Source organism: Sparus aurata, chromosome 22, assembly GCF_900880675.1.
Source record: "Sparus aurata chromosome 22, fSpaAur1.1, whole genome shotgun sequence".
Taxonomy (NCBI): domain Eukaryota; kingdom Metazoa; phylum Chordata; class Actinopteri; order Spariformes; family Sparidae; genus Sparus; species Sparus aurata.
In genome coordinates this window covers 22850131-22874790 of record NC_044208.1, presented here as the reverse complement: position 1 = coordinate 22874790, position 24660 = coordinate 22850131, and the positions used below count along the sequence as shown (strand labels likewise).

General features: G+C 42.6%; 3 protein-coding genes across 5 annotated transcripts; 2 read left to right on the top strand and 1 right to left on the bottom strand.

The window, feature by feature from the left end:
* Positions 1–945: 945 nt before the first annotated feature.
* LOC115574648 (alpha-N-acetylgalactosaminidase-like) lies at positions 946–7299 on the bottom strand. Its single transcript, XM_030406305.1, has 9 exons — positions 7132–7299; positions 6457–6613; positions 5197–5337; positions 4688–4899; positions 4509–4603; positions 4223–4384; positions 3588–3785; positions 3346–3486; positions 946–1870 (listed from the first exon to the last, which is right to left on the bottom strand). Exons 2-9 carry the CDS (start codon positions 6609–6611, stop codon positions 1670–1672), a joined length of 1305 nt encoding a protein of 434 aa, XP_030262165.1. The 5' UTR covers positions 6612–6613; positions 7132–7299; the 3' UTR covers positions 946–1669.
* A 453-nt stretch (positions 7300–7752) lies between these two features.
* Positions 7753–11753, top strand: LOC115573536 (uncharacterized). 3 transcript variants are annotated; one of them, XM_030404343.1, is made up of 3 exons: positions 7753–7771; positions 8660–8715; positions 10110–11753. In XM_030404343.1, exons 2-3 carry the CDS (start codon positions 8697–8699, stop codon positions 11489–11491), a joined length of 1401 nt encoding a protein of 466 aa, XP_030260203.1. In that variant the 5' UTR covers positions 7753–7771; positions 8660–8696; the 3' UTR covers positions 11492–11753. The 3 variants fall into 3 exon arrangements, with proteins under 3 accessions (XP_030260203.1, XP_030260204.1, XP_030260202.1); XM_030404344.1 differs by lacking the exon at positions 7753–7771 and having other exon boundaries at positions 8660–8709; XM_030404342.1 differs by lacking the exons at positions 7753–7771; positions 8660–8715 and adding an exon at positions 8759–9105.
* Positions 11754–12047: 294 nt separating this feature from the next.
* LOC115573534 (adenylate cyclase type 3-like) lies at positions 12048–23220 on the top strand. The gene is made up of 21 exons (XM_030404341.1): positions 12048–12605; positions 12732–13490; positions 14413–14562; positions 16034–16170; positions 16258–16369; positions 16503–16630; positions 16734–16892; positions 16984–17143; positions 17276–17383; positions 17524–17600; positions 17828–17989; positions 18580–18667; positions 18980–19096; positions 19638–19912; positions 20298–20379; positions 20528–20686; positions 21037–21183; positions 21284–21400; positions 22189–22315; positions 22434–22558; positions 22682–23220. Exons 2-21 carry the CDS (start codon positions 12810–12812, stop codon positions 22862–22864), a joined length of 3294 nt encoding a protein of 1097 aa, XP_030260201.1. The 5' UTR covers positions 12048–12605; positions 12732–12809; the 3' UTR covers positions 22865–23220.
* Positions 23221–24660: the final 1440 nt, after the last annotated feature.

Here is a 24660-nt window from a genome sequence, read left to right as displayed (position 1 = left end):
TAAACCCAAAAGTTACTCATGATCAAAAGTGAAATGTTCAGAGCACTTTACTTAAACCTTCAACATAACGTGGTAATTAGCGAGGATAGTGACACTGTAAACAGGGCTATAGGGAACATTTGGTAACTGGTTATTATGCGTCCAAAAAATCTCAACACCACTCTCAGCTGAGACTTCCTTAGCAATCAGGAAGTGAGACCTGTGAGTGAATAACAGTGTAGTTCAATTTTAGAAATGCATGAACCTGAAAAGCTCATATAAGCTGAAGTGAAACCATGTCGGGCAAGTCCCAGTGAGCTGAGAAGTGAACTGTGTGAGCCTCGACTGTCTCCAACGTAGACTCGGGGTGCTTCAGCGGCGGCTTTTTAGAAAAGAAGGAATACTACACCTCCCTTTTAGATAGACAAGGCGGCACATTGCAGCCTTTACCTTGCTGCAAATATTCCACCTTGTCTATCTAAAAGGGGCTTCTGTTGCCACATTTTTGGGCTAAGGCCACTTCTGGCAGACACGTGTAATAATTACAGCTTGTCCTGTAGCGTCACAGTGCTGCTCCACTTACATTTATGTCTGTGCGTCACCCACTTCTACAGTTTTTCATTTGATTTTTCATCTTTATTTTATCACTTTTACTAATCTTAATCTATTTGCTTCTATTTTCTCTCATGTGATGTCTTTCTTACCATCTTTACTGATTCCATTCTCTCATTTATTTCTTTATCTACATTTCTTCTGTGATTTTGCCTGTTTAATCACTTTGATTCCTTTCACTTGTTTTTCCTCAGGCTTCCTTTGTCTGTCTCGACTGTCCAGTGCTTGTTCTGCAATATTGTCTGCCTGAATTTCCTGCACGTGCTCGTCTGTGAAAAGACTCTGTCAACTCTCTCTCTGTCGCGCTATATGATTAAAGTTTTGTTTTTGATTAAAATGAAACACAAACATTTGTTTTTGGATTGAAAAGTGGGACTGAAATTATTTATTTCAGTGAGGACAAAAAAACTAAAGCACGATTCACTGAATCATTTCGTATAAAAACAAGGATTGGTCAGTTGCAGTTTGTAAACACAATATTCAAAGGCAGCACCTCCTCCGGACTTTTAATCACACACATTCATAACAATTATTCTTGGCAAAACATCTGGATCTTGAAAAACTAATACAATTACCCTTTAATAAAAGCACACTTTGACTTCATACCATAGCATGGCAGCATTATCATCCTTCCTTGTGCTTTTTTGGAACAGATTAAGACTTTCCTGCTTACTTGTAAAGAAATATTTCAATAAGAGAAGTGAAAGCTGAGCAGTAGAGCTCAAGTGTTGATAAATCTTTCAGCTTCTGCGATCAAAACTGAAATTTCAAAATCAATCATCAGCTGTCACACGCTGTGAAGCACAGAAACACTTTATATGAGTCCCAAATCATCGCTTTTCTGTTTCTGAACCCCTTCACTTGATTAATATTGAGGCTACAAGTGCAGAATTTCAGAGAGATTCAAATTGGTGACAAACAGCTGTCCCTGAGTTTCTTTTAAGAAAAACTTATGTAAGAGCTATTCATCAGCACTTCATGGTTAAGTAAGATCCTTCGAGCTTTTGATCGTCTTGTACGTTATCACTTCATGACGAGCCACCTCACTGAGGACGATCGGAGTTCAATCAGCGGGCGGTCAGAGGAAAACACGAGGAATGGCGTTTTCTTGGTCCTCGTAGGCAGATTGCTGGAACTCAGAACCTCTATAGAACTGACGCAGGTTCCGTTTGGCTGGTGCGGAGACGTACCACATGACGACGCCAGTGGGGTTCACTGACACCACAAAGTCAGTGGTGTCCTTCAGCGTCATGGTCTTATCAGTGAAGACGTCAAAGATCTGAAGAAGAAGGAGAAGAAGAAGAAGAAGCAGAAGAACAAGTGAGGATTCTCCCTCCATGGTTATGCATTTCTGGTTAGCAAATTTCAAAATCAAGCAGGTATCATGAATGTCAGCATGTATTATAGTTACAAGAAACACTATGAGATGAGATGTGATCAAACTGCTGAGGTAATGATCTGGTATATCTCTGTAATCAAGTTGTTAAAGGTCGTATTGATAAAAAGTTTATGTAGACAAAACCATTTTTATAATAATACATCTACGGAGGTTTTAGAAAGGTGCAGATGATTAAAAGTAAAAAATTATCTCTCTTCCTTAAAAACAATTTATGATTGTGAATTAATATTTATAATATATAATAAATATATAATAATTTTTTTAATGTTTGTTTGAAAATATTTTTTTTAGTTTATGTATGTGTAAGAACTCAGACGGTGGCTAAAGTTAGCTTCACTTGCCAGTTAGCTTTTGCAACGTTGGCTAACTTTTGGTAACTAAAATTACCAATGGTAGCTAGCATTAGTGTCGTTAGCTAGGGCACAAACTAGCAAGCACCTCAGGGGTGGATGAGTTCAAACAACAGTGGTGGTGTAACGTGAATGCACTCGAAGATGGGTTGCCTAGTTCAGTGGCTGAATGTTTGCAATAACACCTTCAAGTAGGTCAGCAAGAGTGATGTTGGCACCATGTAAATATTTAACCGCAGGGCTGTCAGAGACAGCGGTGGAAACAGAGAATATAAGAAGTGCTATTTGTAACGGCAAAGGTAGACTGAAGAGGAGTCACAGCCTGAGGCAAAGTGACATTAAGGTAGTGATTAAAAAGAATAATGCTATTTATTCATGATCTACATGTTGATGGACAGATAATAGACCCCAGATGATAGGAGGGCTCGACTCTACATCACCAACAACAACGGTCAGAGCTCTCCATGTAAAATAATAATCAAGCCAAGGCATTATCTAGACAGAAAGACTGTTAAACAGGATTTTATGTTCGCCGTTATCACATGCTTTTAAGAGGTTACCAGGGAGAAACCTCTCGCCATGAATTACTGAAACTGCAGCTCATGTTGTAGCCCGTCTGAGGCTGCAGTGAAGTCAAAGTGGTGTAACGTGATCTGAGCACGATTCAAGTCTGCTACTATTTTTAGGCAGACGGTCATAATATGGATAATCAAAAGAGTATTTAGAGTGAGATGACCAGGAAAGTACCGAAGAAACCCCACTCACCTGAGACAATTATATTGTTTGGAAAAAAGGCGTGGGCCTATCGGGTTTGTGTGTATTCCATCATGTTCAGTGCAGTGAAATCATCAACAGTTCGAAGGCCAAAGGCAGGAGAGTATAATTTGATCCAGATGTGCAATTAGCCTACAGGGCTGAATTAATTCTGTCCATATCGACGAGAGAGGATCGACCAGACGTGATTCATGGTCTGCCTGAATCTAGAAGACTTTTAAAAATGCATACCTTGTAGCTGCCGAAGGTGTAGTTGAGTTTGCCGAGGTTAGTCTGGTAGCGGTAGGGCATGTCGTTACGCCGGCTGAAGAACACCAGGGCACTGGCGTTTTTCAACAGGGGGCGCCAGAACACTTCAATGCCGGTTTTCTCCTGCGAGAGATGCAGGAGAAAATGTGAATGACGCATACAATAAAAAAAAAAGAATCAAAAGTTAATCTCAAGCATCTGCAAGGAGCTGCCGAGTGTTTCACCTTCACGATGCGTCTTCCCTGGATGCCCATGGGGTCTTGGTTGATGCTGATGGCCATCTTGTTCTGCAGGATGGTGCGAGCCCCGCTGCTGATGGTGCGCAGGTCGTTGGACATGAATAAAGGAGCAGCCATAATGGCCCACAGTGCCATCTGAGAACGAGACTGGTCCATGCTGAGGCCAAAGTCACCGACGACCAGCTGCGGAGGTCAAAAACCACACAATCAAGGAAGACGAAATGAGACTTTAATATCAAGAGCTAGTAAACATCAACAAAAAAAGAAAGGTTGTTTGTCTGTTTTTCTGCATTCATCAGAATGAGTTCTAGTATGACTTGAAGGTCCTAAAACGTCACCTATGAATGTCTGAATTACATTTTAAAACTTGATAACTGTTCGCTTAACTGTCAGTTATCACGTCTGATCATAAAAACACACTGAAAAGCGCCCTCTTGGATCCCCTACGGTAGATAAGGAATCATAAAAAGGGCCCTCTAGGGTGCTGTGGTACTGGAACATCCTGAGTCCGTCACTGAATCACATACCTATGAAGTTCCAGTCAGGACAAAAAAGGCCTTTGCTTTAACTTGTACCGTACTGACTGACTATATAGTTAATACGGTGTCAGCTACACAGACCATATCAGGGTCATTCCACCTTCCAGGCCCGGCTGCGGGTATCAGGACATCCTGGTTCTCAAAGAACCAGTCAACAATGTTCAGGACGCTGTCCCAAGAGTCCTGGATGTCGCCATAGTTGCGCCACAGGTTGCAGATCTGGCCCAGCAGAGTGTAGTTAACCTGAAAACAAAAAATGAGCTTCACATGGCGAAAAAGTACAAATATAAACTGAACGTAATACACTCAACAGGAAAAGTGTGAGACAGTCATGCTTAAAGCTTCACGTAGACGATATAAACTATACCTTCGGCGGCAGGCCACCCTGGTAGGCGGGCCAGCTGCAGGAGTAGCCGATGGGTCGGCCCGTAGCGTTCAAAGCCTTTGACATGAGAGGGTAACCTGTCAGAAGCACACCAGTCAAACAAGCCCAAATCAGCAACATTTCAACAACCACAATGCAAGTATCACTTCTCCTGTTCTTACCCTTCTCCTGCTCTGTAGCATTAGAATAACAGCCGTCAAATTTGAACATATCCACCTCCCAGTCGGCGAAGGTCTGAGCATCTATCTGGATCTTGTCCAGCGTGGTGCCGGGGTAGCCCCCGCAGGTGTGTGTACCCATGTCCCCGTAGATCCCCAGCTTGAGGCCCCTGTCGTGCATGTAGCGCGCCAGTTTATGGATGCCTCCTGGGAACCTGAAGAAGAGAGAGGGCAAAAATATGATTTTTTTGTATACAGTATATTTACTCAAGTGGTGAAGGTCTGGGTCTGAAAAGCCCGTGTTCATCACTCTTCACTTCCACCTTCCAGGGACCTCATATTCATGCTGATGCTGCATATTATTGTACGTACACAGCACACTACCAAAGTCACTGACTCCTGTGTTTTTATTGTCATATGATTGCATGATTGTCACACTGCAACATTTTTATTGACCTGGAGGCTGAGACAACAGCTCTGTGTCAGAGTGGGTGTTTCTACAGCACCATTACCTTTTAGGGTCAGCCTGCAGACGCCCCTTCGCATCTCTCTCCATGGAGGACCAGCAGTCGTCTATGTTCACGTAGACGTATCCGAGCTCCCTCCAGCCGTCCTCTGCGAGCCTGTCAGCCATGTCGATGAACAGATTCTCACTGGAAGAAGACGGACAGAAATGTCTCATTAGAAGGTGTGATAAAGACCCAATGTGAGATTTTGAACATTATATAACAGCAGACAAGTATTTGCTACATGAAGACATAGTGGAGTAATGGCATCCCGACCAGTGAATAAAGTCTCACTTCCCATGTTCATGGTGTGATTCTTCCTTGTGGTAGCCAGGCTGGGGCACGTGAGTTATGTGATACAAGCTACTTATGGGCTCCAACATTGCGCTTCTTGACTAGCAAATAATTAGATGGGTACATAACTTTACAGGCCAGACTAGGCATGATGGATAATGATCTCTGAATGTTGCATGTAGCACTGACGCATATGAGGAACTTGCTAGCAAACTCAGATTTTTAGCTCTGATTTTGGTCTCCACCAACTCCTGGGGGAAATACCTGGTGCTTTAGCACTGTGTTCTAGGGCTGGGTATCACCAGGTACCTTGCGATACGATAGTATCACGATATTTTGCCCACGATAACGATAATATCACGATACAGCGATTCTGTGATAATCGATTTCATCCATGATACATCACGATATCTCTGTCTCTGAAGAAATTCAGAATGTATTGACTGCACTGAATCCATTTCACAGGAATTACAAAACATTGTCAATCAATTTCACATGAATGACAGCCAAGTAAAACAAAGTGTATACTGCACAGTGGCTCTTCTTAACACACACACACTGACCGCAACTTAAATATTATTAAATATCGATATTTGGTGCCAGTGTATCGATAACGTACCTCAAGACGAAATATCACGATATATCGTAGAATCAATATTTTGGTACATCCCTACTGTGTTCACTAGCATGTAGCTAACGGTGCCTGCCAGCTGTTTGGTGCTGACCTTGTGGTGTGCAGCAGGTTAAATGACCCTATGACAGCAGTGAGACTGAAGCAAAACAGTATAGAAATGAGCTGAAACTTGCTATAAATTTCCCCACATGAAGGCCCAGTTTGGAGGGGAGGGGTATAAATGCAGTTACAGCTATAAAAGAATATTCTCTATAAGATATCTCAGTGACTGTTAATCCTAAATGACACTCAGCTTCTGTGAGATGACAGTGTGTAATGCTCATGTCACGCCGGCTTGCCTGATGCAGTTCTTGGGGTCGTTCTCGCAGTTGATGTCGCAGCGGAACCGCTCCCACGCCAGCCAGCCCATTGGAGGGGTCCTCATCACCCCATTGTCGAGGGCCAGGGTGCCCACAGAGAGCGCAGAGGCGAACAGGAGCGCCGCCAGATGCATTCCTGCAGAGGAAAAACCTGTACGTTGAATCAATACTTCGGAGCAGCTTTCTGGGTGATGGCAAGGTTAAAGCCACCCCATGCCTACTATCATTATATACACTGACAGGTATCTCGCACACCTGTGTACACCTCATGAGCCTCACATGACTGGGTGTGTCTGTGACTTGAACAACTGGCCAGGTGACCTCTGCCATTATAGTTTGATAATTGCACCAGCTGACTAAACCCAGTGCTTATTATTACAAGGGGCAAACAGTTCTAACACAATGGAGGAAATAAACAGGCATGACCAGAAAAGCAACATTAACTGTCCTTTTAGTGCAAGACTTAAAAACTGGTACTAAACTGTAGCTTTTCTAATATAAACAGCAGAATAATTAACATGATAAATTAATGTAATTCTAAAATAAAAAGGGAATTCATAAAAGTTTGTTATAGGTGTTAGACAGTCAGTGCTTGCAGGCATATAGCCACGAGACTACATCGTATACAAGGTGGAAAGAAATAAAGTTACTTACTTGAGTTCAGAGGGAGCTTCTGACTGTGCCGAGGAGGAGGAAGGAGGCTCGAGTCTCCTCCGCTCTGCTCTTATTTTCACTTTTATATCAAACCCCGTGACAGTGCCACGCTCGTCCTCCTACTGACTGTAAAACCACAAACCGACGAGCCGTTGTTTGGAGAGATGCGACAGTCACGTGACGGAGCGGCTCAGTCAGCTGACCACAGAACTGGAAGCTCCCATTGGACGAGACGACACGGGCCGCGTCCCATTACGTTTTTTTTTTTGTTTGTTTGGTTTTGCTCGCCTCAGCTTATTTCCTCGAGTTGCCACTTTCATCTACGTTAAAATGATTAAAAAAAAATAATAATAATTAAAAAAAAACTTTAACAAAATTAAAAAGAGATAAAAGCCATGAAAGAAATCAAAGACAATTGATATAAATATTATGAACAAAAACAATTAGGACTTAAAAACTAAGGCAATGAATAATAAGGCTCCTTAAGTAAAAGCCAGGATAAAAAGATATGTCTTAAGATTTTATTGTATATATAAATGTGCAGAGAGGTGCAGTCTCTGAGATCCTCAGGCAGACTTCTCCAGAGACCAGGGCCTACGAGACAAGGAGCCCGGCTGCAGAGGATCTGAGGGACCTGCAGGTACGTATCTTGTAGCATGTAGTGGTTTATAAATAATTTACTAAACAGTTTAAAGGTCATTGATAAGAATATATTTTGTTGCCGGATTGTGAGAAATCCTCCTGCATGACACTTTGCTTCCCCAGGCTAGTTTTGTAATTTGTAAAGAGTCCAGCAGGAGGGGCACTAAGACTAGAAAACATCAAGCTGCACATGCTTTAAACGTGTTCATTATATCCCACCCTGTATTCTGTTTTTATCTAAACTCCAATAATGCTTTAAAATTGTTTTAGAATCGTATGATATATATATGTATATATATATATATATATATATATATATATATATATATATATATATACATATATATATATATATATATATATAATACATACTGTGTTCATAATGATGGCTGGGATTTCTGTTATGTAGCATACAGGGATCAAACTCAGACGCAGATTAAGGACTCATTTCCTTGCATGTATGTATATACTGTATACTATGGGTCGATTCTTTTAGATTCTGATTATGAAAAACTGGGGAGTGGTTGGTTGCTGGTAAAATTAATTCATTTTGATAATTCACTACTTTTACTTTAATGCAGCTTGCAGTCTGCAAAGTAACTACTTATCAAAGTTACGAAGTAAATTTATTGGAGTAAAAGTACAATATTTCCCTCAAAATGTAGTGTGGTAGTGTAACGAAGCAAAAAATGGAAATACACAAGTACAGTGCAAGTAGTTCCAACTTGTAATGAAGCAGAGTGTTATATACATGTACTTCTTTACACTCTATCACTGATAATAATATGATAAGAACAAGAAGAATAGGTCAGCCTTGGGCTGTCACACTGCGTCTCTGATACACATGAATGTTGTTTCTGGTTCTTCCCACTGTGACATCACACAGGAAGAGGCGGAGCCTGCAGCTCGGAGCACAAGCAGCCATGGCAGAAACAGGTCTGGGTAAGATCACTTCAGAAATACACAACACAGAGAGCTAAACTTCATATTTTCAGCATTATATCAGAACCCCTTGCAGCTGTTTTCATGTGTGGAACAGAAGAGTCAGAGTTTCTATCTGAACAGGATCCAACATCTGCAGCCTCGTCACAGAGCTGATGTTGTGATACCTGAGTTGAACCAGAGCACAGACAGAGCGTTTGTGACTGTTTTGGCAGAGTATTATTTCCACTGACAGGAGACTGTAGGCTGTGAGACGGTCTGTGTGAAATGTTTGTTGTTCTTTCGTAGTCCAGACAGACTTCCTGGTTTTGAGTTTCAGCATGGACCCACTCAGGTGGTTTCATTTTCTCCTTAAAGCGACAGCAGCAGTTCAGAGAGTGTGGAAAGACAGTAAGTGGTGGAAGAAATACTCAGATGCTTTCCTCGAGTTAAAGTGTCAATACCACAAGATAAAAGTGCTTAATTACAAGTCAAACACTTGCTTTCAAAATAAAGCTAATGAAGGTAAAGATTTATTATGCAAATATACTTCAAAACCAGACATAAAGGTAACATGCAGATGACATCTGTGAATCTTAAACTGTAGAACTGCATATATTATTGATTTATTATCAACACCTATAACATATAAGCAGCAGTTTAATGTGTCAGGTGGAGATGGAGCTCAGTAGAATATGAAGAAGCACAAATTGAAAATAGAATTTTATTTTCTACTTTACTTTATAATAATAATAATAATAATAATAATAATGACAACAACATTTGTAGCACTTAACAAAAACAGTGATCACAAAGAGCTTTAACAAAAAGGGATGTCAGAAGGAAATAGAATAGTTCAACTGAAAAAACTGTGAACATTTTGATAAAATAGTAATAAAGAACAAAAAAAGTTCACATTATTTAAAATAAAATTATACTGTGGAACAAGCTCACTGTCCAGACACTGTCCTACATTTCCCACAGTGCACCTCTGTATTTGTTGTCACACTTCTGGTGCTTACACATCTGAGGAAAGCCCATATTTTCTGACGCCATGCCACAGTTTGTAACACAGGATTTTTGATAAATGCAGAGGAGCCATCTCTCACCCCAATCTTTCTATTGTCAACTTGCAAATAAGGACGTAAAATTCCGCCAAAGTACGTTAAGAGTATTTTAGTTATCAAGCTCAAGACATGATGACATCATCAGAGGTAATTTCCCAAACTTAAGGAAGCTCCCTCCAGAGCTGCAGTGGACTTTATATAGCTGTTCCTCAGGCTGAGTGGTCCTCCAAAACATGAGAAAACTGAACTCCACCTTTACAACTCTTCAAATGTACGTAGTTTCTTTCATCCAGTGAGAGAAAAATATTTCTACTGGACTCACATTATCTTCTCTTTACCCTCTCCCAGGTGTTTCTGATGTGGTGAGGACGATCCTGCAAAGTGCAGCGGGGGGTTTCGCTTTTGGAGAAGCTGCATTATTTGCCATTGAGCCCGCACTGATCCAAGATGGCGTCCTGCTGAGCGCTGCGACTCTGGCCGCTGGCCGAGCCGGCTCCACTGGAGTCGGGGTGGTGACGGCATGCCTCGCGTTCACCTCGGTGCTCCTTTCTCTGGGATGCGGTTTCCTCCTCGCTGCCATGGCGATGAAGCTGTGGTCCAAAGTTGGAGTGAGGTTGCCGTGGTTAGTGGAGGCCACAGCGGGAGCCTCTGTCGTGGTGGGTGCTGTCACTACTGGGGTGTTAGCAGGCATCCTTCCACCCTGGATATACCTCACAGCACAAGTCATTCTGGTCCTTGCAGTCTACTCGTACACTAACATCAACGACATGACCACGGCTCTGTTAATCATCTTCACCACTCTCTACCTCAGTGTCCTGTATGGAAGATTGGGCGCCATAGTTGGACTCCTCGTCGTGGGTTTCACCATCTCTCTGCTTTGTGGCCTTCGGAAGGCTCTGACAGAGAGGATAGCACAGAGACCAAAAACGGAATGCGGACTTTTACAGAGAATATTCTTCTATTCTGTTTTTGTGGGGATAATGGGATTTTCAGTAGGCTTAGGGGCCGGTGAGGCAGGAGACGGCTGTGAAGCAGAGGTGGTTCTGATGTTTGAGTCGGTCGTCTGGGTGGTGTTTCTGTCCGCAGGCCTGCTAGGAGCTGGCTTGGGAACGGTGGCCATGGTCGGGCTGGGGCCAGAGGTAGCTGGAAAGGTCGCCACAGGAGCTGCTGTAATATCATCGGTCGCCCTGAGAGCCATGCACATGAGCTCTTCTCTTGGGGCCCGGAGCATCATGGGGGGAGCGTTGGGAGCAGCTACAGCCGCGGGGGTGTCACTCGGAGCTGCGAGCGTTGCAGCTAAACAGGCATTCGAGTCTAGAAATTCAGCTTTAGCAGTTTTAGCGTCAGTTGTTGTTGGTGCAATCGTGGCTATGCGAGGTTTAGCACTGAGATCAATTCAGCCGACAACATCAGAACTTATAACTGTCTCCCTCGTTGCACTGGGGGCATTTGTCCTGGGTGCACCAAAGAGCCCGTTCCACACTCAGGTGAATCTACAAAGGGGCCTCCTCACGGGGCCACAGCTAATTATAGGGATCGGCATGGAAACAGTCACCGCGGCAGCAGCACCTATCGGAGCCGGGGCACTTGGGGCTGCGGCGTTGGGTACCGCGGCTCTGGGGAGACTGGGGACTGTGGGAGTACTTGTGGCCATTGTGTCGGCACTGGGAAGCACTCTTAGTGGCATGATTGGAAAATCACCACCGACGACAAGAGAACACGCTGACTGAACGTGCATTTGCATGTATGTGTGTGTGAGCAGATGTCTTTGCATTATTGCAAATCTAGAGAAAAATAATCATTGTGTTTATTGTGTTAAAGCTCAAAATTAGACCACTAGGTTTTTTTTTTTTGTTTTTTTTGTTTGTTTTTTTTGGTTTGTTTGTTTTTTTTTCAGAAAAAGCACATTTGCTTAATGGACAAAACTGAATCATGTCATAAATATGTGTTATTGTGGCTTCGATGTTGAATTAAATGATATTTCTTACCTAAGCCTGTGTGTCTGTGTCAATAGTTAGTTAAAGGTGCACTATGTACTTTTGGAGAGAGAAGCCAAACTCTGAATTTTAATATTTGAAAAATAAATTAGGTAATGACACAAATTCAGATTTTTTTTTTTTTATTCCATTAACTGAATAAACAAGCTGTTCTCAGAGGAAAATAACGTCCCAAGAAGAGTTTTAAGCTAGAAAGCTGGCAGGGTCCGCCACATGTAAACAAAGTAAAACATGAAATTATGTTATCCTTGTCAGTTTGTTGATTCAGTTGTGAAAGCAAAGAGTGTTTGTTTATTCAGTTTGTTCAGGCATAAAGAATCAGACAGTGAAGCTCTATCTCTTCTGAATAAAAACGTCTCCCCCCCCCTTTTTTTTCAGTTTTTAGACATTTTGCAGTGCAGCTCTAACGATCCCTTTTCCCCATCTCTTCGCACCTTCGCTGCCATCATTTCCCAAGACATGATCACAAGCTGGCAGTTACTTTGGTTTCATCTTAGCAACAGTAACAGAGGACCTGCTGTTTAGAAGGAGGAGGGAGGAGAGAGCAGCAGCTTCGGAAGGATTAGAGTCTGTTCTGCGTGATTGAGAGGATCATGGGTTTATTCATCAAAATACTTTCTCCCTCTCTGAAAAGATGACATGTTGCATGCAAATGGATATCCACCTGTGGCTCGGGGTTTTGTCGGCAGAGTGCAGGACTTCAGCAGCGAGAAAGAAGAGGTTGCAAGAAGTTTTTCCACTGAAACAACCTGGGGACAGAGCAGCAGCGGCTCCAAGACTGTGATCACCCAGTGTAAGGGAGTTAAAGGCACTTTGAAATGAAGAAACATGATGATGATATCAAAAGGTAAACAAGGTTTCATTGTAGACACAGCCTGTGTTGAATTAAATATATGGAATTATTCTCTGGGCTGAAGTGTTTTTAATTGAAATTGGTGGATTTTTGCACAAAATTAAAAGTTTGACTCTCCAGAAGCAGCACAAAGATGGAAACGGCGTCCTGTGCACTTGAGGATTAATGTAGCACGACAGTATTACTTCATGAACCGACATGTCTGTCAACCGGGTCCACACAACAGACACGGAGCCGTCTGCAGAGTACTCGGTGGAGTACTCGGTGGAGGTTCCCACTGACTCCAGCCATGCCGCGGCTCGGACGCGTGACGTGACTGTGCTGCAGTCCAGCTGCTGCCGCTGCCTGCCGCGCGCAGTCCGCCTCACCTTTACGCCCGAGTCGCTGGAGAGGCTTTACCAGAGCTATTTCCGCCGTCAGAGGCAGGAGAACCTGCTGGTGTTGGCATTGTTCGCCGCTCTTTTCAACAGCTTCATCATCATCATGTGCGCGGTGGTTTACACTGAGGACAAGCTGGCCATGGTGGTGGTGGCGGCGGTGGGGCTGGCAGCGGACGTCGTGCTCTTCCTGATCTGCTGGCTGCGGAAGCTCCCGGCGTCACCCGTGTGGCGGGGAGCTGTGCCATACATCCTGTGGCTGATGATCGCCATCCACATTTTGTGTTACATGTGTCTGAACTACGAGAGGTTCCCGCAGGCCAGCGACTCTGCGGGCTGGCAGGCCTTCTTCAGCTTCTCCAGCTTCCTGACGCTCCCTCTGAACCTGGTGCCGCTGATACTGCTCACAGCCCTCTCATGTGGGATACACACCCTGGTGCTGGGGGTGACTGTGGCGCAGAGTATAGAGGATAACCTGCAGGGGCCCATGCTGGTCAGACAGGTAAAAATGGCCCTCCATAAAGTGGTAAATGACGAAGCACCTGCGAGGTCAAAGGTGTTACAGGTGGTTGACCAGGTGTGCAGAGCATGAGGTGTCCACATTTTAATTTAGTGAAGGAGTCAATACAATACACACAGGCTGGGAATCTATGGAAGCCCATTTAAACCAGTTCAAGAAAAAAATGAGATGAAAACTATGCTCGATGAAAACAATGTTACCATGGTAAATAATGATTACAATACTGAAGTCAAAATTATGAGCTAATACGTGATAAATATTATATAAAAAAGTCTTTGTGTTTTCTTTTTGGAACTTTTCCATTGTATGTCTAAAAGGGCTGCTTCTAATGATTATACTCTTATGCCGATAATTTTCACAATTGATCGTTTTAATGTCCAAAAATGTGAAAAATGCTCATTACCAATCACAAGAGCCCAAAGTGACATCTTCAAAGTGCTTCTTTTGTCCATTAAACAGTAGAAATGCAAAGATTCTTCATTTACTGTCATAAATGACAACGAAGTCTGGGCAAGTCTTCACATTCAAGAATCTGGAACCTGCAAGTGTTGCTTCAAAATGACAGAAACGATTAATCAATTATCAAAATACAGGCAACTAACTAATAAATCAACACGTTTTTTGCAGCGGTAGCATTAAATACCTTTACTTTGAAAGGGTTTCAATCAGAATTAGTGTGCCATCTTTTTCAGAAATGTGTCTTTCAGACAGTTGACTAAATCTGTTGCTTAAATGTCTGATGCGTGAACAACACTATACATTGAGTTTTAGGAGTCAGTGTGTCCACATGTTTCTACATGGCTCCACATCTGGACCCAGACGATGGTTAAAAAGTGATATCATGTGCAGACAACCACACATACTGTACATACCCACACACACATCCTCTCTCCCTTGTCTTCAGCTCCTAGCCAACGTGATGCTCTACCTGTGTGCCGTCGCCGTGGGTGTGATGTCGTACTACATGGCCGACAGGAAGTACAGGACGGCTTTTCTAGAAGCTCGTCAGTCACTAGAGGTCAAAGTCACACTGGAGGAGCAGAGCACCCAGCAGGTAGTTGAACACACACACACAGGTTGAAATACTTTGCTTAATGAGATAATCCATTATGTCATTCCCAGCAAACACACTCATCTGCACAAACACACAAACACACCTGTGAGGTAGAAAACGCCCTGTGCTGCCTCATTACGGCGTGTTTTGCTCAGCTCAGGGCGAACAGGTTGATTAGAGAGACTGTTGTTTTCACCAGCAAGGCCACAGTCAGGGACAGAACAGACACAATGCAGATGGATCCGACTCTGACAACCAGCAGAAGCTTTACCACAATGTTAGGAGGAAGCTAATTGATATTTTTAAAGTTTTTGCTCTAATTATGTGTTTGGCTATTGTCTGTGTTATTGTTTATGGTCTGTTTGCTTAGTAAATTGTCTTAACAAGATTGGATGTATCAACTATAACAGCTGTAAGGTGAAGAAGCAACATAATCAAAAGATTAAATAAACTATTTGAGCGCTGATCGTGGAAACATATCACCAATTTTCAGTCAGTGTCATTTTTAAAATGTGACATTATTTGATATTCTAGTTAAAATTAGCTTCTGTACATATTTACCTTTGTATTAATCATCATTATTAATACATTTCATTTATATATGTATTGTATTTATGGTATTGTATTTATGTTGTGTATGCAATATATCCATTATTTATGTTTAATTATTTACATGTTTAGATTTGCATTTATTTCTGTAGTCTGTTCTCTTTGCATTTTACATAAATCAATAGTTTAATTAACTTATTAATTAAGAAACAAATAGGGAAATCAGTACAATGATTAAAAAACAGTATTGTTTTGGTGCATTTAATTGCATTTAATTTCGTATTTATTGAGTCATTTGTTTTCTTTATTTTGGTTTTGGCAGTTTCAGTCCTCCGCGCTTAAACAGTTCTGACTATGACAATGGAGGCAACAGAAGTGAGCGGACCTGCAGGTTTAAAAGAGGGGAAAAGATGGTGGATAGTAGACGAGGGTGGAGAAACAGAGACGGATAAAGGGGAAAGAAGTAAATATAGAATTCCCTCAGGGAACGTGTCAGAGGGGTTTTGCGAGCAGAGACAGCTGAAAGAAGCCAACCAGAACACATCTGATCAGTTGACAGGTTCTCTGGAGGCTCGCTGGGATCTATTTACTGCCTCAGTCATGCTTTGTTCACTTTCCTTTAACTCCATGTGCACGGTGGTGTTGTTTTAATTGGGATGAGTTGATAACGATATTCCTTCCAGAACACATGTGAACAAAAGTGTAATTAATCATACACGGTACGAGATTACTTATATACAGTTTTGATTACATCTTACATCATCAACTGACAAATACTCTACACTTTGTGGCCAACCTGGCGAGAGAACAAAAAGAAGTGTCGTAATCCAGTGGATTAAGCTAGTAATCACAATAACTGCAGTATTATTTGTATTCAACAAGTGGTATTTTAAGGTGATCTGACACCGCCCTGCCCACGCAGGAGGAGCTCCTACTGTCCATCCTGCCTAAACACATCGCTGATGAGATGCTGCAGGGCATGCAGAACCAGGCCAACCAGCAGGAGGTCCAGCAGCAGCAGTTCAACACCATGTACATGTACCGCCATGAAAACGTCAGGTCAGTGTCACGAAACACTCCACGCAGTCATTATGATGATTATGCTTTTTGTAACGTTATACTCCATCCTCTGCGTCTCTGTTCCAGTATCCTGTTCGCTGACATAGTGGGCTTCACCCAGCTGTCCTCCGCCTGCAGCGCCCAGGAGCTCGTGAAGCTGCTGAACGAGCTGTTCGCCCGCTTTGACAAACTGGCAGCAGTGAGTGCGTCTTTACTCCATGCGCTCGTTTCTCTTCCTCTATCAAACCATGTATCAGACGATGCTTATGCTGATGGTGGGAATGTCAAAGTCTTTCTTTCTAGTTCTCAAATATGCCCAATTCCTCTTGCAGAAATATCACCAGCTGAGGATTAAGATCCTTGGAGACTGTTACTACTGCATCTGCGGCCTCCCTGACTTCAGAGACGACCATGCCGCCTGCTCCATACAGATGGGCCTGGCGATGGTGGATGCCATCTCGTAAGCAGATGACTGACGATTTTACCTACACAATTTAAAAGAAACACAAGATACGAAAATATCTCCCACACCCAACCAACCACTGCTTTCCCTCTTCCTCCAGTTACGTGCGAGAGAAGACCAGAACCGAGGTGGACATGCGCGTGGGCGTCCACACCGGCACCGTGCTGGGAGGAGTGCTCGGCCAGAAGAGGTGGCAGTTTGACGTCTGGTCCACAGACGTCACCGTGGCCAATAAGATGGAGTCTGGGGGGATTCCTGGGTGAGAGAGCAATACTTTTTTGTTTTTGTTTCAGGGTGAGCCAGCAACTTTTTTTGTGCTTTTTATGTGAAGAGGTCTGTGTGCTACACAGGAGAGTGCACATTTCCCAGACCACCCGGGACAGCCTGCACGGAGAGTTTGAGCTGGAGCCCGGCGAGGGCGGAGAGAGGTGCGAGTACCTGCAGGAGAAAGGCATCGACACGTACTTGGTTCTAGCTCCTAAAGAGATGGTGAATGGGCTCAGTGGAAATGTGAGTGACTTTCAAGGCCATGCTGATTTTATTGTTTCTGTCAGGCCTCGAAAATCATCGCGCATCAAGAGTACATCACGTAAAAAGTTCTCCCTGTTGTGTTTGAATCTGTATTTGCCTCTCCTCTCTCAGAAACCAGGCACGCTGTCCAACAGAAATTCAAAGCAGCTGATCAACACCACGGCGACCAATGGGAACGCAGCCTCACCCCAGTCCACGTCCACTGAGTCCAAACAGGAGGTGAATTATGATGTCTGGGCTTCAGAGTAACCTCACACACACACACACACACACACACACTCCTCTTAAACATGAAACGCACAGACATGCAATCAGTAATCTCAGTTGTCCTTTCTCTCTTGTCTTGCCGACAACCTCAGAGGGAGAAGGTGGTCGACGAACAAGTGATCAACAGACGACTGCAGCAGGAGCTGCTGGAGAGAGAAACTCAGCAAATGTAAGAAAACAAACGACATTGAAAAAAGAACAAAAGCAGAGGACGATGATTGTGGACTTAGAGGGAAAATATCAAACTGTAAGGCTGATTTGGTCATTTAGATTGCGCTTTTCCAAAAACTGGATAGAAATGTTCTCAGTTATTAAGTCCTCCCAAGTAAATCATTCCTCAATAAATGTATTGTATGTATAACTCAAGGTCTTTTTAACTGTCTTTGTTCCTCACAGAATGAAGGATCATCAGATCAACCCCGTGTCGTTGCGTTTTCTGGACTGGAAGTTGGAGGAGCACTACTCCTCAGAGAAGGAGAAGCGGAGCGGAGCGGCCTTCTGCTGCTGTATGATAGTGCTCTTCTTCATTACGGCAATGGAGGTGTTCATAGACCCACTGTGAGTTCACACATATGACCCGTACACTGTAATATATATGGACACACTCTCCCAGATTTCACTTGTAGGTTGTGAAGCTCAGTGTGGTCACATCTATCATCTATCATCTATCATCCATCTATGCTATCTGGGCTAGTTGCACAGCTAACTGAGCTAACTAGTCAGTTGCAGCTACAGTTAGCAGCAGTTAGCGGTTACTTTGATTATAAATTCAACAGCTCGACTATTCTTACATATTGCACCTTTAAGCCTCAGTATAATTTAAAATTGGCGATAGCAATCACGTGTGTTTTGCACTGGGCTGTATGCTGGAAACAGCACTTCAAGTGGCCACTCGAGGAACTGCATGTTTAAGCACTTCGACTTGTCCTCAGTTTTCAGCCCCGTGTGCTACTATTTGATATTTCAGTGTCTTGCTACATCCTATAAATTGCATTTAATACGCACTTGACATGAAAACAACATGCAAACAGACTTTGTTTGATCCTTGGACATCTATGCATTCATATATTACATAAATATATTAATTGTGTTTAAAAAATGGCAAAGGTGGACCAAGAAACTAACTGAAGATGTTATTCTTGTTCCAGGTTGGGCGTGAACTATGTGACTCTCGGCATAGGAGAACTATTGTTGCTTATCCTCACTGTGTGCTCCCTGGCTGCCACCTTCCCCAGGGTGAGAAAAACCAAATTAGTATCCATGGTTGCGAAGATGGGGAAATGTCTTTATTTTACACTTTGTCAGCTTTTTTGCTCAAGATCATTTACAAAACTGCTTCTGTTGCACATGTACACATTGAGACACTAGGACAGTTATTTTTCATTTCCACTGTATCAAATTATCTGATAAACTATTCTCAAAGGGAATACTGATTAAAAAAAGGTAATTTGTGACACGACATTGATGGGATCTAGTGAACTACACAGAAACATTACATGAAGTAAAACATTTTTTTTGTATTATGACACTGATGTTTGTTTGTCGCAGATGTTCTCCAAGAGGTTGGTGGCTTTCTCGATGTGGATTGATCGCACGCGTTGGGCCAGAAACACATGGGCCATGGCGGCCATATTTGTTCTCACCATGGCTGTGATCGCTGACATGGTACGACTGCAAGGCGCTAGTGTTATTGTCATTCTTTTTTTTGTAAAATTACTAAATGAACCATGTGTTTTTGGCTAATTCAGTGACTGAAAAACAAGATTCTTCATTCAAGGAGTGTGTAATTTCATATCAACCAACCTGAGTGCGTGTGTGTGCATGTGTTCCGTGTGTGTTTCCACTTTGTCCTCATCAAACTATCACTGCCTTTTATGTGTCTGACTACATGTTCCCAGTGGGGTCCATTAGTCGTCTGTCTCGCTGCCTGCTGGCTCATTTGTCGCGGCCCCAGAGGAGCAGCCTGTTAAACACACCGCTGCCTTCCTGCTCTGACAGGAAACAAAAGGACGCTAAAGTGAACATGTTTTCTGTCTAAGCTGTCATGTGGAGGTGACAGTCACACATGGACAGAACAGAAGTCAACATAATTGATTTATATATTTAATTTATATATCTATGGCACATTTAATTTAGCTAAGTAATAACCAATATGGCACAATGTTTATTGTTAAATGACTCGAGCACTTCTTCTGTGACATTCTAGCTGAGCTGCGTCCCGCCGACCCTCCGAGTCATCAACAGCACCTCTGGGCCCGTGTTGGAGGCATTTGGCGACCCTGCAGGCTGCGCAGAGAATCCTAAGCACTACAGCTTCATGGCCGTGATGTCGCTCATTGCCACGGCCATGCTGGTGCAGGTCAGCCACCTGATCAAGCTGGGCCTCATGGTGCTGGTCGTCACAGCAACTGGAGCTGTCAACATCTACAGCTGGAGGGACATTTATGACCTGTATGACTACATACGGTTTGCCTCATACAGGTGAGAGATGGGTGGAACTGATCAACAAGCACTGTATTTACGTAATTTTAATGTCATCAGTGCTACTCTCAGTGGTTAAGTTGCATTATGACAAATATCAAAATTGACACAGCAGAACCACTTTTTTGAATCCATTTGTTCTTGTTCTTTATCAAAACCTACATTGCCCACAATGCAATTTAGCCACTGGGTGACATCACTGGAGGCAATTTATTAGATTACATGCAGTTTTCTCTGGAGACAAAATAGGCTTTATACTACTTTTTCACCTATGCAGTAGTACTCCTGTAAACAGACTTTAATGAGTAAAACTGATGGAGTTACCCTTTAACAACACAAGGTAATGGTAGTATCATCAGTATTCTGCCTCTGTTTGTGTTTCCAGAACATCCATAGTGCCGTCCAAGTACCTCATGACAATGATGATCATTGTCATGATGATTTGCTTCTACTTCTTTGCCCGCCATGTGAGTCCCTTTCTCCTGTACTCCCACACTGTATCACACTTCATTGAGGCTCACTGTCTACCTGTGACAGGGTAGTTATATTTTCCTTCAAATAACTTACTTTAATCTTAATACATCATGTCTTTCGATCCTTCTGTGGTGTGTGTAGTTGGAGCGTCAGTCCAGGAAGCTCTTCCTGTGGAAGATCGGTGTGCACAACCAGAAGGAGAGGGTGTTCGAGATGAGACGCTGGAACGAAGCGCTGGTCACCAACATGCTGCCGGAGCATGTGGCCAAACACTTCCTGGGCTCCAAGAAGAGAGATGAGGTACGCACGAGAGTGTGCTGTTGCTGAGATGTGTGGGTGTTTGAGGGGCAGTGAGTACAGAAAAATAAAAAACAACATGAGCTAGGGATGTCAAACAGCATAATTAAGAATACTCTACATGAATATACTTTTGCTAATTGCATTATGAAAGTATTAAAGTCACCATGTGTGACACCTGTGCCTCTCGACAATGCAGTTCATTGCATGTCATTGCCATCTTGTGGTCAATCTTATAATTACATATTTGAATGTCAGGTAATAAACAGTGATGGTGAAAACCTTGATCAAGAAAAATCTGAAATTTACATTCAGAGCAAATAACATAATATCCTGTCACTTGTCACATGCAGGAGCTGTACAGCCAGTCATACAATGAAACAGGTGTGATGTTCGCCTCCATCCCCAACTTCTCTGACTTCTACACTGAAGAAGGCATCAACAACGGAGGCATCGAGTGTCTCCGGATTCTCAACGAGATCATCTCGGACTTTGACAGCGTGAGTCCCAGCAGTGTTTTGTACACAATTAGAAATAATAGTCCGACCTGCTGATTTTTTACACGCAAATGACTTTGACTTTGTCTGCTTTCCCCTACAGTTACTAGACAGGGAGGAGTTCCGCTTCATCACCAAGATCAAGACAATAGGAAGCACCTACATGGCCGCCTCAGGACTCACTCCAGAGAGCAACACAAACGAATACACTAACCGGAAGGTGTGATACTTTACAAGCTGATATGTTACGAACAGATTGTTCTACGAGTAAAACAATGTGTTGTACCATTTATCTTTACTGATGCTGCATATTCTGATGAAATTAAAGGGACAGTTAACTCCAAAATCAAAAATAGATATTTTCCGCCTTACCTGTGGTAATCCTTATCTCGATCGTTTTGGTGTGAATGGCTGAGTTTAGGAGACATCAGCTGAAAAGATGTCTACCTTCTTTCCAATATAACAGAACTAGGTGACACTCAACTTGGGGTTCTCAAAGTGCCAAAAAAAAAACAACATCTCAGCAGTGTGTTGGATACTCAAGATAATCCACCGGCCTTGTTGTGAGCAGCAGCATCGCACAGAAGAAAGCAGGCATCTATTCATAAATAAGAGGCTAGCTAACTCACGCTAATGCTACAGCTCAGCAGAGGAGGACACCATCAACGTTTACATCCCAAGACAAGCCTCTCGTCCCTACATATACACATGTTTCCGTCTGTGCAATGTTAGAAAGAAAGAAGTTCCTACGTGAAATGCTTACAACAAGGTCTATTGATTATCTTGAGTGACCATGTCATGATTCCTGGAAAGAGGCATTGCTGTTGGGTTTTTCTAATGTATTATTTAAGCCCCTGAGTGCCATCTAGTTCAGTTAGATTCGATGGCCAGACATCTCTATATCTAAAACTTTCTAGATGGATAAATAGCACTAAAGGTCAGAAGATTATGGGGTGAACTGTCCCTTTAACTGTAAAAGTTGTACCAGATTGTACCTCTATCCCTCAGCCAGAGGACCAGTCACTGATTGAGCGCTGGCAGCACCTCGCTGACCTGGCAGACTTCGCCTTGGCTATGAAAGTCACCCTCAGCAACCTCAACAAACAGTCTTTCAACAACTTCATGCTCCGAATTGGTGAGTGTGTGTGTGTGTGAGTGTGCATGTGGACGCATTTATGTGTGTGGGCCTGTCCACGTGATTATCTGCAAGCGAATGTGTCTGTGTTCATGCAGTTCATGTTGGTCCCCTTCAGGTCTGAATAAGGGAGGAGTTCTGGCCGGAGTGATTGGAGCTCGTAAACCTCACTATGACATCTGGGGCAACACAGTGAATGTAGCCAGCAGGATGGAGTCCACCGGAGTGATGGGAAACATCCAGGTAGCACAAATACAAAGAACACACATGAATACCTCCTGTCATTACGTCTTTATTCGTATATAATTTGATTAACTTCTCATTTTATCCATCTCCTTTAAATGCTATGCTCCGCTCTGCCCTCAGGTGGTGGAGGACTGCCATGACATCCTGAAGGAGTACGGCTTCCGCTTTATCAGGAGGGGGCCCATATTTGTCAAAGGGAAAGGGGAGCTGCTTACCTTCTTCATGAAAGGAAAAGACAAACCTAGTAACAAAGGCGGTCCTGTGACCACAGTCCTTCCACACCAAGTTGGAGAACTCTCTTGACCTGGTGAAAAACCATTAAAGCACAGCCAGTCTCTCTCATATACACAGGTTTATTTGCATAGCTCTTTGTCATATGCTCTATAGCGATGTAAAGCATATGGACGTAGACCAACACAATACAATAGTACTGAGATTTAAGAACAGAAATCCATTCTGTATAATTGTACATAATTCAGAAATACATCTGATGTTCTCCTGCATCACAGATCTTATTAATTTGCACTTGATTCATAGAGTGCTATGAGAATTACCGGCTAGGAACAGACATATTACCTTACCTTGAGCTCAGGTTTTGTAAAATAATGTAGCTTAATCACTCTGTATTTATACCGTGTTAATAAAACATGTTTGCACTATGTTTTTGAGATTCTTCCGTGGAGTCTGCAATTTTGTTGGTTCATGCATTGTCCAGAGCGGTGCTTCAACTGGACTCTAAACAAGTCATTGGCACAACATGCACATGCAGCTTTCACGATGAGGGCTCTCGTATCATTAGATAAATGATGAACAAATAGTGGGTTTAAAGGCCCTGCAACGGGACAATAGTGTCAATTATTCTGACTGACTAGACTTGTGTTCAGGGTGAAGGTGAGCAGAGCTATATGTTCACTATGCCCTAATCAGGGAAAATGAGTAAAAATAACTGTGGGGGTGGAGCATGGCTGTGTAAGGGCTCTTAAGGTGCAATATTACGGTGGCCCTGAGGGTCAAAACACAAGAACCTTTCAGAAAAAGCTGAATTTCCCAAAACATGACAACATTTCACAAAACACAACAACAATTTGGAAAACATCTTTTCACAACATTTCAGAAAAATCTCTGACAAAACAAAAACAGTTTCAAATTTCAAAGAGTTGTGTTTTGACCCTTACAGCTTACATAATATCAAAAAATTCAAGTTTAACACGTGAATAATAGTTTTTGACGCCATTTCAAAGAAGCATATGTTCCCCCTGAGCCTGATGACCTTCTCAGCCCAGCGGCCACTAACTCCTGTGCTCGTGGTGCAAACAGCACCAACAGTGCTCAGAGCTCCAAGTTCATGCAGAGTTTATACTGTATCTATGACAGGACCACTAGCTGCACAGCTAACTGAGCTAACTAAGTAATGACGGTTACAGTTAGTGGTTACTCTGTTATGCTGCCCTCTATTTGTTTGGAATATGAATTCAACAGGTGGGAAATACTTACATACTGCACCTTTAATTTCACTGTTTTAATATTTTATATTATTTGCATATATTTTACATGATGATACCGGCCTCACTTGCATCATTGCATTTTCTTTTTCTTATAGAATTAAGTATTTATTATGTATGTCGAATGTCAAATGCTATATGTTAGCATGTTTTAAGTTACTATGCTTAAGTATAAACAAGACGAAGGATGATTGGTAATTAGAACTGATCAGTGATCTAATTAAAATACAATGGATGCTCCTCTGGCCACTCCGTTTATTGATTCATTCATTGATTACCTAATTAGTTTACCCCAAAAAGACATTGATAATTCTTTGTCTGCTAGTTTTCCTGTAAGGTTATGTCGAGAGAAAAAAAAAAAAAGGGATTGGTATAATTAAAAACAGACCCAGTCTGTGTTTTTTGGTGTCTACAGTATCATTGCCCCACTATAAAAAATAAATCAAAGATGAAACCTTACTGTACAGGATGGTTCATTAGAATGACTAATAGTTCACCAATTTTTATTTTACCACTACAATCATGCTTTAAATATGGGCTGGTCAGGACTATCTACTTTTATTTCATTTTTATGTGTACATAATCATGTGTCAAAGC

What these genes read in the sequence shown, in the direction of transcription:
- LOC115574648 (XM_030406305.1), bottom strand. Translation starts at nt 6,611, where the DNA reads ATGCATCTGGCGGCGCTCCTGTTCGCCTCTGCGCTCTCTGTGGGCACC. An exon ending in GGTGGAATGACCCTGATATG is followed by an intron (nt 3,786 to 4,222) that starts GTCTGTGTAGCT and finishes TGACCTCCGCAG; the next exon opens with CTGGTCGTCGGTGACTTTGG. An exon ending in AGGGAAGACGCATCGTGAAG is followed by an intron (nt 3,487 to 3,587) that starts GTGAAACACTCG and finishes CATCTCTCGCAG; the next exon opens with GAGAAAACCGGCATTGAAGT.
- LOC115573536 (XM_030404342.1), top strand. Translation starts at nt 9,036, where the DNA reads ATGGACCCACTCAGGTGGTTTCATTTTCTCCTTAAAGCGACAGCAGCA. An exon ending in TCAGAGAGTGTGGAAAGACA is followed by an intron (nt 9,106 to 10,109) that starts GTAAGTGGTGGA and finishes ACCCTCTCCCAG; the next exon opens with GTGTTTCTGATGTGGTGAGG.
- LOC115573534 (XM_030404341.1), top strand. Translation starts at nt 12,810, where the DNA reads ATGTCTGTCAACCGGGTCCACACAACAGACACGGAGCCGTCTGCAGAG. An exon ending in TACCGCCATGAAAACGTCAG is followed by an intron (nt 16,171 to 16,257) that starts GTCAGTGTCACG and finishes TCTCTGTTCCAG; the next exon opens with TATCCTGTTCGCTGACATAG. An exon ending in CAACTTCATGCTCCGAATTG is followed by an intron (nt 22,316 to 22,433) that starts GTGAGTGTGTGT and finishes GGTCCCCTTCAG; the next exon opens with GTCTGAATAAGGGAGGAGTT.